Source organism: Mus musculus, chromosome 3 (genome assembly GCF_000001635.26).
Source record: "Mus musculus strain C57BL/6J chromosome 3, GRCm38.p6 C57BL/6J".
NCBI lineage: Eukaryota > Metazoa > Chordata > Mammalia > Rodentia > Muridae > Mus > Mus musculus.
In genome coordinates, this window is record NC_000069.6 from 127,605,043 (window position 1) to 127,619,167 (window position 14,125).

General features: G+C 41.1%; 1 protein-coding gene across 9 annotated transcripts in view; it reads left to right on the plus strand.

Moving 5' to 3' along the window:
* The window catches only part of Zgrf1 (zinc finger, GRF-type containing 1), a 64,628-nt gene extending 51,647 nt beyond the window's left edge, over window positions 1–12,981 (plus strand). For 4 of the 9 annotated variants that reach the window (XM_017319726.2, XM_030252824.1, XM_030252825.1 and 1 more), the window contains 8 exons: window positions 1,327–1,404; window positions 3,443–3,590; window positions 6,742–6,869; window positions 8,301–8,493; window positions 10,085–10,261; window positions 10,395–10,529; window positions 11,217–11,478; window positions 11,625–12,558. In XM_017319726.2, coding sequence (XP_017175215.1) covers window positions 1,327–1,404; window positions 3,443–3,590; window positions 6,742–6,869; window positions 8,301–8,493; window positions 10,085–10,261; window positions 10,395–10,529; window positions 11,217–11,478; window positions 11,625–11,761 — 1,258 coding nt within the window. In that variant the 3' untranslated portion in view covers window positions 11,762–12,558. Of the gene's footprint in view, window positions 1–1,326; window positions 1,405–3,442; window positions 3,591–6,741; window positions 6,870–8,300; window positions 8,494–10,084; window positions 10,262–10,394; window positions 10,530–11,216; window positions 11,479–11,624 lie in introns of those variants that run through there. The other 5 variants (XM_017319725.2, XM_006502109.4, NM_197997.2 and 2 more) reach the window with 5 other exon arrangements.
* Window positions 12,982–14,125: the final 1,144 nt, after the last annotated feature.

Consider the following 14,125-nt stretch of genomic DNA (forward strand, 5'->3'; position numbering starts at 1 on the left):
CCAAGGTGGTACAAGTGTTTAGACGACTTGGTGTTCATGGAGCTGCTCCTCTGAGCTAGCATAAAGCTAGAGGGAGGGAAGGGAATAATTTCTCCTTCTGCACAATTCCCTAACCAGGGGTTAGGAGTTATCTGCAGAAGAACATTCCAGTCTCTGGAGGCAGACAATCTAGCCTTCCTTCTAGGCTTGACTGGCTCCACTCATTTGTTTGTTGTTTGTTTTTATTTAATATTATGTGTATGGGTGTTTTGCCTGGATTTATGTGTGTGTGTCATGGGTGTGCAGTGTCCAGAGAGGCCAGAAGACATAGGATCTCTTGGAACTGGAGTTATGGATGCTTTTAAGCCACTATGTGGGTGCTGGGAATTGAACCAGGGTTCTCTGTAAGAGCAGCAAATGTTTTTTAATCTCTGACCTATCTTTCCAGCCTCATCCACTTGTTAATGATGTAGACTCGGCTAAGTTATCTCACATTGAGCTTCAGTGTCCTCCTCTCTGATGGGATAGTGCGCATCACTAACATACTGAAAAAGCTCTTAATGCAAAATATATAGTATCTATTGCTTTCCATATTCTGTCTTTAGGGCATTTTATTTCTCATCAGTCCCAAAACTGGCATTTATGAACACTTAATGACCTCTGTAGAGATGTGAATAGTTAGTTCCCAGTTGATGGCTATTTGCGGAGGATTAGGAGGTGTGGCCTTGCTGGAGGAAGTATGTCACTGGAGGCGGGCCTTGAGGCTTTAGAATCAGGATGTGGGCTCTCAACTGCTGCTCTAGTTGCCTGTTCTCTCCATCCCACCATCATTGACTGTGACTCCCCAGCACTGTAAACCCCAAATAAAAACTCCTTTTTTTCTGTAAGTTGTTTTGGTCACAGTGTTTTATAACAGCAACAGAAAAGTAACTTATATAGTCTGTTAATATAAAATAAATCTATCTAACTTTTTCTGCAGAATGTGCTGAGGAGGAGGTAGCTAGGTAGTGGGATGATTGTAGAGCACACATAAAGGCTTGGCTTTAAGCTCCTGCACCAAGAAAGGAAGATAACTGCCAAAACCCTCTCAGTATGTTCTGTGATATAATTCTAAAATATAGACCTAAAATAATTATGATAATAATATGCCTGAACTTGTTTGTACATGTCTGTATGTCCAGCACTCAGTAGGCTGAGGCAAGAGCATTGAGAGTTTAAGGAAAGTCTGGGCTACAGACCGGCACGCTGTCTTTAAAGGAACGCTTGCAGTAATATAAATCATACATGAAACTGTGTTATACTCTGTTTGTAAGTAAGGAGAATCTGTTTTGTCTTGTTTTCTTTAAGGCTTCTCAGTCTTGGATTTGAAAAGTTCATCAGGGTTGGAAGTGTTAGGAAGATCGCCAAGCCAGTTTTACCCTACAGGTAAAACCACTAAATCCTTTTGTTTGTTTGTTTTTTGGTTTTGTTTGTTTTGTTTTGTTTTTAATTAGGTATTTTCTTCATTTACATTTCCAATGCTATCCCAAAAGTCCCTCATGCCCTCCCCCCCACTCCCCCCCATACACACACACTTCTTGGCCCTGGCGTTCCCCTATACTTAGGCATATAAAGTTTGCAAGTCCAATGGGCCTCTCTTTCCAGTGATGGCCGACTAGGCCATCTTTTGATACATATGCAGCTGGAGACACGAGCTCTGGGGGTACTGGTTAGTTCATATTGTTGTTCCACCTATAGGGCTGCAGACCCCTTTAGCTCCTTGGGTACTTTCTCTAGCTCCTCCATTGGGGGCCCTGTGTTCCATCCAATAGATGACTGTGAGCATCCACTTCTATGCTTGCCAGGCCCCGGCATAGCCTCACAAGAGACAGCTATATCAGGGTCCTTGCAGCAAAATCTTGCTAGTGTATGCAATAGTGTCAGCGTTTGGAGGCTGATTATGGGATGGATCCCCGGGTATGGCAGTCTCTAGATGATCCATCCTTTTGTCTCAGCTCCAAACTTTGTCTCTGTAAATCCTTCAATGGGTGTTTTGTTCCCAATTCTAAGAAGGGGCAAAGTGTCCACACTTTGGTCTTCGTTCTTCTTGAGTTTCATGTGTTTTACAAATTGTAACTTATATCTTGGGTATTCTAAGTTTCTGGGCTTATCACTTATCAGTGAGTACATATCATGTGAGTTCTTTTGTGATTGGGTTACCTCACTCAGGATGATGCCCTCCAGGTCCATCCATTTGCCTACAAATTTCATAAATTCATTCTTTTTAATAGCTGAGTAGTACTCCATTGTGTAAATGTACCACATTTTCTGTATCCATTCCTCTGTTGAAGGACATTTGGGTTCTTTCCAGCTTCTGGCTATTATAAATAAGGCTGCTATGAACATAGTAGAGCATGTGTCCTTCTTATCGGTTGGGGTATCTTCTGGATATACACCCAGGAGGGGTATTGCTGGATCCTCTGGTAGTACTATGTCCAATTTTCTGAGAAACAGCCAGACTGATTTCCAGAGTGGTTGTACAAGCTTGCAATCCCACCAACAATGGAGGAGTGTTCCTCTTTCTCCACATCCTCACCAGCATCTGCTGTCACCTGAATTTTTGATCTTAGCCATTCTGACTGGTGTGAGATGGAATCTCAGGGTTGCTTTGATTTGCATTTCCCTGATGATTAAAGATGCTGAACATTTTTTCAGGTGCTTTTCAGCTATTCGATATTCCCCAGGTGAGAACTCTTTGTTTAGCTCTGAGCCCCATTTTTTAATGGGGTTATTTGATTTTCTGAAGTCCACCTTCTTGAGTTCTTTATATATATATTGGATATTAGTCCCCTGTCTGATTTAGGATAGGTAAAAATCCTTTCCCAATCTGTTGGTGGCCTTTTTGTCTTATTGACAGTAAGACCACTAAATCCTAACAGGTACAGAATATTCTAAGAAGTATGAACACTTTATGGGTTTTACCTTACATTTGGCCTTTGAGAAAGAGATAGCTTTAGTTTTTAGTTAAATTAGGAAACCTACATAGAAATGCTAACTTAGAACAGGTAATCCAAAGCACACGGAGTGGCCCGGGCCTGTAATCCTGGTCCTTGGGAGGCAGAAGCAATTTGGTCTCTGAGTTTAAGGCCAGCCTCATTTCCATGGCTAATTCCAGGTCAGCCAGGACTAGACAGTGAGACCTTGACTTAGAAAAACCAAAACAAGGGCTGGAGAGATGGCTCAGAGGTCTGTTCTTCTAGAAGTCCAAAAGTTCAATTCCCAGCAACCACATGGTGACTTACAACCATATCTATAAGATCTGGTGCCCTCTTCTGGCCTGTATGCATACATGCAGGCAGAACGCTGTATACATAATAAATCAAAAACAAACCAAAACAAGCAAACAACAACAAAGTCCAATCCATTCTGTTCCTTGTATACGTGAAATTAACAAGGAATATTTTTTCTTGTTGCTCAATTTTAGCTTGCATGCTGGCTCAGACAATGAAAGTGAACAATTGAAGGAACTCAATGCACTGTTGAAGGAAGAACTGACTCCTATTGAAAGAGTTTATGTCAGAAAAAGTATCGAGCAGCATAAGCTGGGAACCAACAGAGTCCTGCTAAAGCAGGTGAGGTGAAAGTGCATCAGTTCCTTCCCCGTGAGCATGTTCTGCTCAGGTGCTCTTCATCCGTGGCGATGGATGATCTTAGATTCAACAGGTTGTGTGCTCTGTGAGTCCTTACCAACTCTACCCACTGCATGTTGTATTTGCTGCAAGCATTCTCCAAGCTGTGACTTTTGGCTTCCATCAACCTGTGCAGATCTTGTCTGCTGGACCTGGGATCTGAGGACCTGAGAGAATGGGTAGGCCTAGAGAGAGTTTCAGTGGACCTTTATATAGCAAAGAAAGCAGTGATCCAAGGAAGGCTGTGTGGGCTGAGAAAAGCATGATTAGAAAAACACATAAATAGGCACATACTAAAATTAACAAAGCAGCCCTTTCTAAGAACTGTCTTAGGACAGACAAATTTAAACACAATTGCCTGGCATAACTATAGATTTTATGTGGGAAAACATGAAAGCAAGGCAGAGGCCATATCTAGATTGAGGAAACACTGACCCGATTGAGTTCTATAGCTGTGTTCTGACATCCAGCAGCAAACATGTCTTATAAATTGAATGTAAATGTCACAAGAAGCAAGAAATCACATCCAAGGACAATTCTGGCAACAAACTGCACCTGAGGTAAAAGACCCTCTCCTTTTTTTCCTGGAGCCGCTCACCGTTGTTCACCATGGGTCATTCTCTTGACTGTCCTGACAGTGATGAACACATCTTATTACTGTGCCTGCAGCATTCTTTCTTCTCCCTTTACATAGATGCTTGAAGAAGAAAGTGGGGAGCTTTGAATAGATTCTTGGTGAAATCCATAAAATTAGTTGTATTCTAGGAGAAAGAAAGAAAAAACGATTTTATTCTGGGTAAAATGTCAGAGTGAAAATTTGTCTTTGATGCTATCCTAGAAAGCCAGGGCTCAGGGGGCTGGAGAGATGGCTCAGAGGTTAAGAGCACTGATTGCTCTTCCAGAGGTCCTGAGTTCAATTCCCAGCAATCACATGGTGGCTCACAACCATCTGTAATGGAATCTGGTGCCCTCTTCTGGGGTGTCTGTAGACAGCTACAGTGTACTCATATAAATACAATAAATACATCTTTTAAAAAAAAAGCCAGGGCTCTCAGGGTCTGTCTGTGCCCAGGGTAATCCACTCATTTCCGGCACTGGGAGCCAGGTGCCCAGACGATAACAGGAATTACTGTCCTGTTGGTGAAGGGGACAATTCAGAAGCTTCATCTTATGCAAGTGGTGCCCAAGGGACAGAAAAGTGGTGAAGAACCGGTCAGAATGGCTACAATCAAAAACTCAGGTGACAGCAGATGCTGGCGAGGATGTGGAGAAAGGGGAACACTCCTCCATTGTTGGTCGGATTGCAAGCTTGTACAACCACTCTGGAAATCAGTCTGGCGGTTCCTCAGAAAATTGGACATAGTACTACCGGAGGATCCAGCAATACCTCTCCTGGGCATATATCCAGAAGATGTTCCAACTGGTAAGAAGGACACATGCTCCACTATGTTCATAGCAGCCTTATTTATAATAGCCAGAAGCTGGAAAGAACCCAGATGTCCTTCAACAGAAGAATGGATACAGAAAATGTGGTACATTTACACAATGGAATACTACTCAGCTATTAAAAAGAATGAATTTATGAAATTTGTAGGCAAATGGATGGATCTGGAGGGCATCATCCTGAGTGAGGTAACCCAATCACAAAAGAATACACATGATATATATACTTGATGATAAGTGGCTATTAGCCCAGAAACTTAGAGTACCCAAGATACAATTTGCAAAACACATGCCAGAAGAGGAGGTTGCCCAGAAGAAACTTAAGAAACAAAAACTCATGGCTCGGGAATAAATTGAGCATGAAATAAATGCAGATAAAGTTTAAAAAAAAAAAAAACAGCTGCTAATGAGGACCCAGTTCTAATAATCATTACCTATTCACAAATGAAAGTATATTAACAACAACAAGAACAAAACCCCTTTTTTAAAAATATGCACTAACAAATGTCCAGTTCAGGAAAGCAGATAGACTTGACACTGCTCGGTGCCCAAAGTTTATAATAAATTTTTAAAAAATGCTTTATAGTTATTGCTTCCTAGTCAGTAAATAATAAAATGTCTTCTACTATTTGACTCTCAGCAGTATAATAATGAATTCAAAGGTAAAAATGGTTGGTCATGTGAGCACAGGCCTTTAATCCCTATATATGGGAGGCCGAATCTAATGAGTCTCTGTGATTTTAAGCCCAGGCTGGTCTGTAGACTGAGTCTAGTACAGTCAGAGCTCCATAGAGAAACCTGTCTCAAACAACAACAAAAGCTTAAAGTAATATAATTCTTTAATGGAAAAACTTCATCCTTTAATTTTTAAAAAGAAGTTTATTGATTTATAAATTTCAGCTTTTCCATCTAAAATTGCTTTTATCAGATACAGTTTCCAGAACACAATTGTATTTTAAAATATTACTTAAGATTTGCACAATTTAAATACACTAAAGGTAAAGGTATACTTGAAGGTCTATTTTCTGCTCACGTTGCCCTGGAATTCCTGATTCTCTTGCCTCAAGCTCCTGAGTACTAGAATTACAGGCATGCCCTGCTTTAGACAGGTGCCTTGTTAAGTAATCATAGAGCCACAGTGTTCAGGGTAAAGCAAAGTATGGCTTCTTAGCATGTTCTGTGTTCTTCGTGGGGAACTTAGGTCAGAGTTGATAAAATGTGTTCATTCATTCAGGCTCACCTAGAAGATACAGGAAGACATGTCATCCTTGATGCTTCCTGAGCCACTTGTGCCGTAAAATGTTCCTTCTGTTGGAATGCCACAGCGAATATGTTCTTGCTAGTGCTGGCATACAGCAGCTTTAGATGTGGGAGTGATGGAAGTGTAGCAATAAACTGACAATTGATTTATGAGTAGCAGGAACCAAGATACATTTGGTTTGTCTTCTGACTTAGGCTTCAAGTTCTCCATTAATTTGTTGTTTTCTTTTAATAGCCATTGGCTAGTGATATTTCTGTTTGCCTGGGCAAGATGACTCAACAACTATAATCTCCACACTGAGAAGGGAGGTTGAGGCAGAAGCATTTTGAGGCTAAGCATGGGCTATAGAGTGAGATATTGTCTCAAAACCACCGTTTCTTTCTATTGAAGGTCCGAGTGGTTGGCGTTACCTGTGCAGCCTGCGCATTCCCGTGTCTGAATGACCTTAAGTTCCCCGTGGTTGTGCTGGATGAGTGCAGCCAGATGACAGAGCCAGCCTCCCTTCTTCCCATTGCAAGGTACGCTGGACGGCTCTTCCCAGCAGTGCACACAAGTCAAGTATGTCAGACATTCCCTGAGTCAGACTCTCCGCAAACATGTCAGAAGTTTTAGCAATTCAGTTACTAACATTACTTTTGTAAATAACAAACTTTTTGAAGTAAATATGTCAAAATTTTGTGAGCTCATAGTTTAGCCATTGGACTTACCTCACAGTCTTTAAAACTATTATCATACTACTGGTGGCTTTATATATAAACTATTATAGCATTCCCCTTATTTGTCAGCTAGATTAATGGTTTCTACTCCACTGGGCAGTGTTATTCAGTTTCCTTTCTTTTGTATGATTTGAATGCTTTAGCTTCTGAAAATATTTTTTAGTTTATGAGAGAATATGTTGAAAATGAAGATTTGTCCCCAGAAACTAAGCTGTTATAACCATTAGAAAGTTGTGCTTTTAAAACATCTTTGGAGGCTGAGATACAGGTCAATGGATAAAACATGTTTAATGTGTTACCTGAGTTTCGTCCCCAGTACCATGGAGAATAAAGTAAGTCATGTCTTAGGGAAGAGTCACCACAGTGAGACTCGAGACCTTGCTCCTCCGCGGTTGTCAGGGTTTGCCTGGGACCCTGGGCGTGAGGTTTTAGCCTTTACTGAGATGATACTGGGCAGTCAGGCCGGCTTGGTCACTTCCCAGAAGACAGGTTTGCAGGAACACTGAGTACCGGGGAGTAATGCAGTTGTGCTGTATTCTGAACACATTGTGACCATGTGTGCTGATAGCTGTGTGCGCCTGTGCAGGACAGAGGGAAACAGCCCGTGCCTTCCTTCCGACCTCCTCACATTCTTTTCTTCCTTTTGTTATTTTAAAAATGTGTTTGTTTATTTTATTTCCAGTGTTTGAGTCTTGCTCGTGTCTGTGTGTCATGCACATCCTACATCTGGAGTGCAGTTATGGACCATTGTGAGTTGCCCTATGGGTGCTGGCATTTGAGCCTGGGTCCTCTGCAAGAGCAAGTGCTCTTAACCACAGAGCCAGCTTTCCAGCCGCCTTCACCTTGTTTTTTGAGGCAGTGTCTCTCACTGAATCCAGAGCTCACTGTTTCACTAGACTGGCCAGCGAGTCCCTAGAGTCCTCCTGTCCCTAAGCGCCCGGCACTGGCATTATGAATTTGTGCTGCCGCCACTGTGCCTGGCTTTCTGTGAGTGAGAGGGATGTGAGCTCAGTTCTTGAAGGCACTTTAACCACTGAGCCATCTTCCTAACCCGAAGACTCTGCGGTAACTTTTCAAAGCCTTCAGCTTGCTAGTTAGCACCACTGAGCCCCGCTAGGTCTGAGGACTTGTCCTGCCTTTGCATTTGGAGAACACATTTTGGAACGTACAATGGATGCTGTCTGTTTATCTTTTCTCTTTGCTTAGATTAATTTCTGAATTGTTTCTTTTTAGGTTTCAGTGTGAAAAGCTAATTCTTGTTGGAGACCCCAAACAGCTGCCTCCTACAATTCAGGGTTCTGATGCAGCTCATGAAAATGGACTGGAACAAACTCTCTTTGATCGGCTTTGCTTAATGGCATGTACTTCTAAAATGCTTCAAGTTACCGCTGGCTGTAGACTGTGTGGGTGGATGAAGGATGAAGAGGTGGCCCCTGATTCTTGTTCTTAAGTATTTTATAGTGGAGTTCTTTAGAAAGTACTCTTCTTAAAGACAAGTAGACTCTCTTTATTCTAATATGCCTTTAAAAATGGAGCTGTTTCTCTGTGTACATCACTTTTACTATCCATGAGTGTTCAACTTAAGGTGAGCAGTGAAGTGGCGTTTCGTACAGTCAGGGGACCCAACAATTGCTAGGTAGTGCTAAGGGTTTTTTCCCAATTAAAAAATTTTTTTCTATAATTTATAGAATTATAATCTATTATAATTTTTATTTATTTTTTGTTAACATGCAAAAAATTGTTTCAGTGTGACTTTTCTATTCACACATACATGCCATTCTCTTTGTTTATATTGCTCACCTTCCCCTCCTCTCCCTCTCCTGTTGGTCTGCTTTCTCCCTAGTATCTGCCTTCTGCTTTCCTGACATATGTATTCCATCACTCTTTTGGTCACCCTCCTCCTCCCTTCAGAGAGTCTCTACTTTCATGTCCTCTGTGGACACACACACACACACGTGTCCATGTGTGTGTGTAAGTTCCATATATGAGAGGAAAAGTATAAGATTTGGCTTTCTGAGTTTGGGCTGATTTCACTGCCATTCTGATTTCCAGTCCCATCCATTTTCATATAAATCACATAATTTCTTTTTCTTTTCGTTTTTAAAGGGGAAACACTGTATTAGGATGAGCTATTGAATTTTTTTTAAAGATTTTTTTTTTTAATTTTATGATTGTGAGTACACTGTAGCTGTCTTCAGACATACCAGAAGAGGGCATGGGATCCCGTTACAGATGGTTGTGAGCCACCATGTGGTTTCTGGGAATTGAATTCAGGACCTCTGGGAGAGCAGTCAGTGCTCTTAACCTGTGAGCCATCTCTCCAGCCCCCTAATTTCATTTTCTTTACAGCTGAATAAAACTATTGTATATATGTACCATCTTTAAAATTGTGTGTGTGTGTCTTGTGTGTGTGTGTCTACACTTGGGTGGAGGTCAGAGGACAGTTTACAGGAGTCAGTTATCAGGTAGAGAGAGGCTTGATGGCAAGTGCTTTTTACCCACTGAGCCATCTCACCAGCCCTACACTCTTGTTTTTTAAGTCATCCCAAATAGCAATTTTGTACTCAATAAATGATGACTTCCAAGTTCTCCTTCCCTCCTGGGTCTGTTGACCTCTAGTTTTCTTTCTGGGAAGGCTTCCTTCTGTTCCCTGGACATTAGGTTCCTGTCTCCCTGACACAGCTGCCACCACCCTCTCAGCATTGCTTGATCTGCAGTCACCAGTGTGGTCATATACATCACTGGGTACTATGTTGTGTGGCCACTGCTGACCACACAGGCTGACCTCACACTCAGAGATCCACCTGCCTTTGCATCCATAGTTCTGGGATTAAAGGTGTGTACCACCACCCAGATTTATAATTTCTTTTAAAATATTTATCTGTAGTTTTTCTCTTGTAGTTTATCTCAGAGCATAATGTAACATTAAAATGTTTTAAATAGGTTTTCTCCTTCCCTTGGAATAAAAGGAAAAGCTATATTTTAATTTTTTGTTTTTCTTCATTTAATTTTCTTAGGGCCACAAACCCGTTCTGTTAAGAACCCAGTACCGTTGTCATCCTGCGATCAGTGCCATAGCTAATGATCTGTTTTATGAAGGAAGCCTAGTGAATGGCATTTCCGAGAGAGAGAGAAGCCCTGTACTGGAGTGGCTGCCCACGCTGTGTTTCTATAACGTCACGGGAGCAGAGCAGGTGACTGACATCAGTGGTGATGGGAATCTACTTAATATCTTGGTTTGATTTTATTGTTGTTGTTTGTGTGGTTTTACTCAGCCTTCCCATGGCCTTTCTGGGAAGATAATTTTGGATCTGTTTCTTACTCCAGGTTGAGAGAGAAAACAGCTTTGTGAATGTGGCAGAAGCCACGTTTACCCTCAAGCTAATCCAATCACTGATGGCAAGTGGGGTAGAGAGCTGCATGATTGGGGTGATAACATTATACAAGTCGCAGATGTACAAGGTGTGTGCTGGGTAGGATGGCACTTGTCACACAGTAAATATCACATTCTGCATTATAGTGTTTGGTATTGCACTTGCAGTAGTTCACTTGGTACCTGAAATCTTGGGGACTGTCATCTATGTACTTACAAAGGAACATTCTGATGAATTTTTCTGGCCTGGATTTTTTCTGCATAACTCAATGCAAACCTAACAAGGTTTAATTAAATTCAGTATACAGCTGTTGGGAAAAAATGCAAATAAACAGATTAGAGGAGGAAAATGTGGTGTATGCTTTGTGTCTGGGGACAGATGGATTGAGACTGTTTTTCCAAATGTTCTTGCATTATTATATCTCATCAGGCAATCAAGGATGGATACCAGGTATTAATGTACATAAAAGCCAGTTGTTGCTAAGTAGATTTTTATAATCTTTTCTTAGTATTTTTTATTTTTCATTATTAGCTACTTATCTGCTCAAATTAGCATATACCAGTAAAATCCCTGCAATAGGTTAATCACTTTTGATTATTCATCACAAATAATATTGTCATTTCCAATTTTAGATACTTTCTACCTAAATCCATGTGAGTCATAAGAAAGAAAGAAAAATATTCCTGAATTTACTCCTGAATGGTTGAACTGCCCAGTTTAGAGATGGAGTTTTTCCTGATTTCTGCATTTTCTGACCCTGTTTGTTTGTCTGCAGATTTGCAATTTACTCAGTGCTGTGGACGTCGGCCATCCTGATGTTAAAGCTGTGCAGGTGTCCACAGTGGATGCCTTTCAGGGTGCCGAGAAGGAAATCACTATTCTGTCCTGCGTGAGGACAAGACAAGTAGGGTTCATTGACTCAGAGAAACGAATGAACGTTGCTTTGACCAGAGGAAGGAGACACTTATTGATTGTAGGAAGTTTGTCCTGTTTGAGGAAAAATCGACTATGGGGGCGTGTGATCCAACACTGTGAAGGTAAAAAAAAAATGCAATTAAAACTGACTCAGGGGCGATTTGTAAGGAATCACTGGGCCCATGGCCCCTTGGGAGATGCCAGAGGGGACAGTAATGTGGAAGCCCCTTTTGGTAAGGAACGATTCCCGTGTTCTGTATCTTTTCAGGAAGGGAAGACGGATTGCAGCATGCAAGCCAGTGTGAACCACAGCTGGACCATCTTCTTAAAGACTATTTAGAAAAACAAGCAGAAGAAAAACAGAAAAAAAAGGAGAAAGAGAAATCAAAGGATAAATCTCATTAACAACGACAACAAATCTGGGCAAGGGTGTTTCTATTGTAAATTCAGAATCTTTTTGTACTTATTCTTAATGTTTTTCTTTACTCTAAAGTCCCTGATACAAACAAGTTTCATTACTTAAAATAATGTACTGAATAAGTGCATGCGAAAATGTGCTCTTTAAGGTGTGCTATACATTAAGATAGGCAATTGCAGATGCTTGTGTGACAGGCAGATATTTTGCTTGTGAAAGTAACAAGTTTTACAAGAGGCTGGAAACCATTCCTGAGATTATCTGTATGCATAAAAAACACACAACTGAGTAAAAAACAAAAAAACATAAAAAACCCAAAAGTCTGCGTGCTGAGCACAGCTCCCACAGTGGATTCTTCTGACAGACTGGAACCCGTGCATCGCCCCACCATTTTACAGCTAAAACTACTGATAATAAAAAGCTAAATAAAGAAGCACGAGAGGAAAGGTGGACACAGCACTGTCCTTTGCACTGCTGCTCGGTAAGTCAGGTTTCTTCACATCTCCTTGGACAGAACTTACTAGTATATATGTAGTAGAATAAATGGATAAAGTCCTTTTTATTCTAAAGCTAACATGTTCTTATAGAAAAATATACAAAATACAGATTATATAAAAGAAACCAAAGTTACTTAGAAATCCACTATTCAGATAATCATTAACATATTCAGTCTTTTTCTGTATATTCTCTCTATAAATATATACATGTAAGTTTTGAACCACTTGAGTCTACACGATTCTTAGGTATTGTTAATAAAGGAATATATTCATATCCAGGTAGAAAAAAATGTCAGTCTTAATCCTAATTGGTATTATTTTTAGCAAGGAAAACATTTAGGGACAACCCAAGTCATTTAGTATTTATTCTGAGAATCATTTTAGAAATTATTTTAAGAGTACTGAAAATTGTGTCCCCAGATTTCCTTGTAATAAAAACTTCCCAGTCTAGGGCTGGCAGGATGGCGAGGTAAGCAGAAGCACTTTGCTGCCAAGCCTGACAACCTGAGTTCAGCCCTGGATCCCCCACATGGTACATAGCAGGGCAAGCTGATCCCTGCAGGTTATCCTCAGACTCCACACATGCAGTGGCTCACAGCGCCCATCCTTCACAATATGCTAAATTAGTATAGTTTTAAAATGGTTATTTATGGTTATTTATTTATAGTTATAACGGTTATTTACTTATTAAAAAATGATAACTGTCTCTGGAATTCTTATGTGGAAAAAAAAGGTAATTCCAACCACACTTGTGGTAGAGCAGTGGGGTGTGTGTGTGTGTGTGTGTGTGTGTGTGTGTGTGTGTGTGTATGTAGGGGGTAAGGACCACCATGTATGTCCTTTGGTTGGTGATTCAGTCTCTGGGAGCCCCCAGGACTTAGGTTGGTTGACTCTGTTGGTCTTTTTATGGAGTTCCTATCCCCTCTATGTCCCTCAATTCTCCCCCCCCCCCACACTCTTCCATAAGACTCCCCAAGCTCTGTCCAATGTTTGGCTGAGGGTCTCTGCATCCATTTCATTTAGATGCTGGGTGGAGCCTCTTAGAGGACCAGGTATGGGGAGAGATGAGGAGAGAGGACAAGGAGAATAAATGGAAATTGACAGCCTGAGGGTGGGGGCACCTCTAGGACATACGAGAGACCTGGGATCCAGGAGTCTATGAGGATGACTCTAGCTGAGACTCCTGGCAGTGGGTGATATGAAACAAAGTGCAGGCACAAAGATGGAACAGAGACTGAGAGAATGGCCAACCAATAACTGGCCCAAGTTGAGACCCATCCCATGGGCAAGAACCAATCCCTGACACTGTTAATGATACTTGGTAATGCTTGCAGACAGGAGCCTAGAATAAATCTCTTCTCTTCTCTTCTCTTCTCTTCTCTTCTCTTCTCTTCTCTTCTCTTCTCTTCTCTTCTCTTCTTGTCTCTTCTCGTCTCGTCTCGTCTCGTCTCTTCTCTTCTCTTCTCCCCTCCCCTCTCCTCTCCCCTCCCTTTTCCCTTCTCTCCTCCCCTCCCTTCCCCTCCTCTCCCCTCCCCTCCCCTCCTCTACTCTTCTCACCTTTCTTCTTTGTTTATTTTGGGTTTGTTCTTTTTTCCTTTCTTTTTATTTATTTATTTATTTATTTATTTTTTTGACATAGGGTTTCTCTGTGTAGCCCTAGCTGTCCTAGAACTCACTCTGTAGACCGGGCTGGCCTCAAACTCAAGAGCTCTACCTGCCTCTGCATGTCTGTCTTTTAATTTTTCAGTTGTTTATTTTTATGTACATGATGGTTTTGTTTTCATGTATGTCTGAATACCACTAAAACCAAGACTATAAAATAAAGAAACAATGTGAAAGCTGTAAGAAAAGCACCAA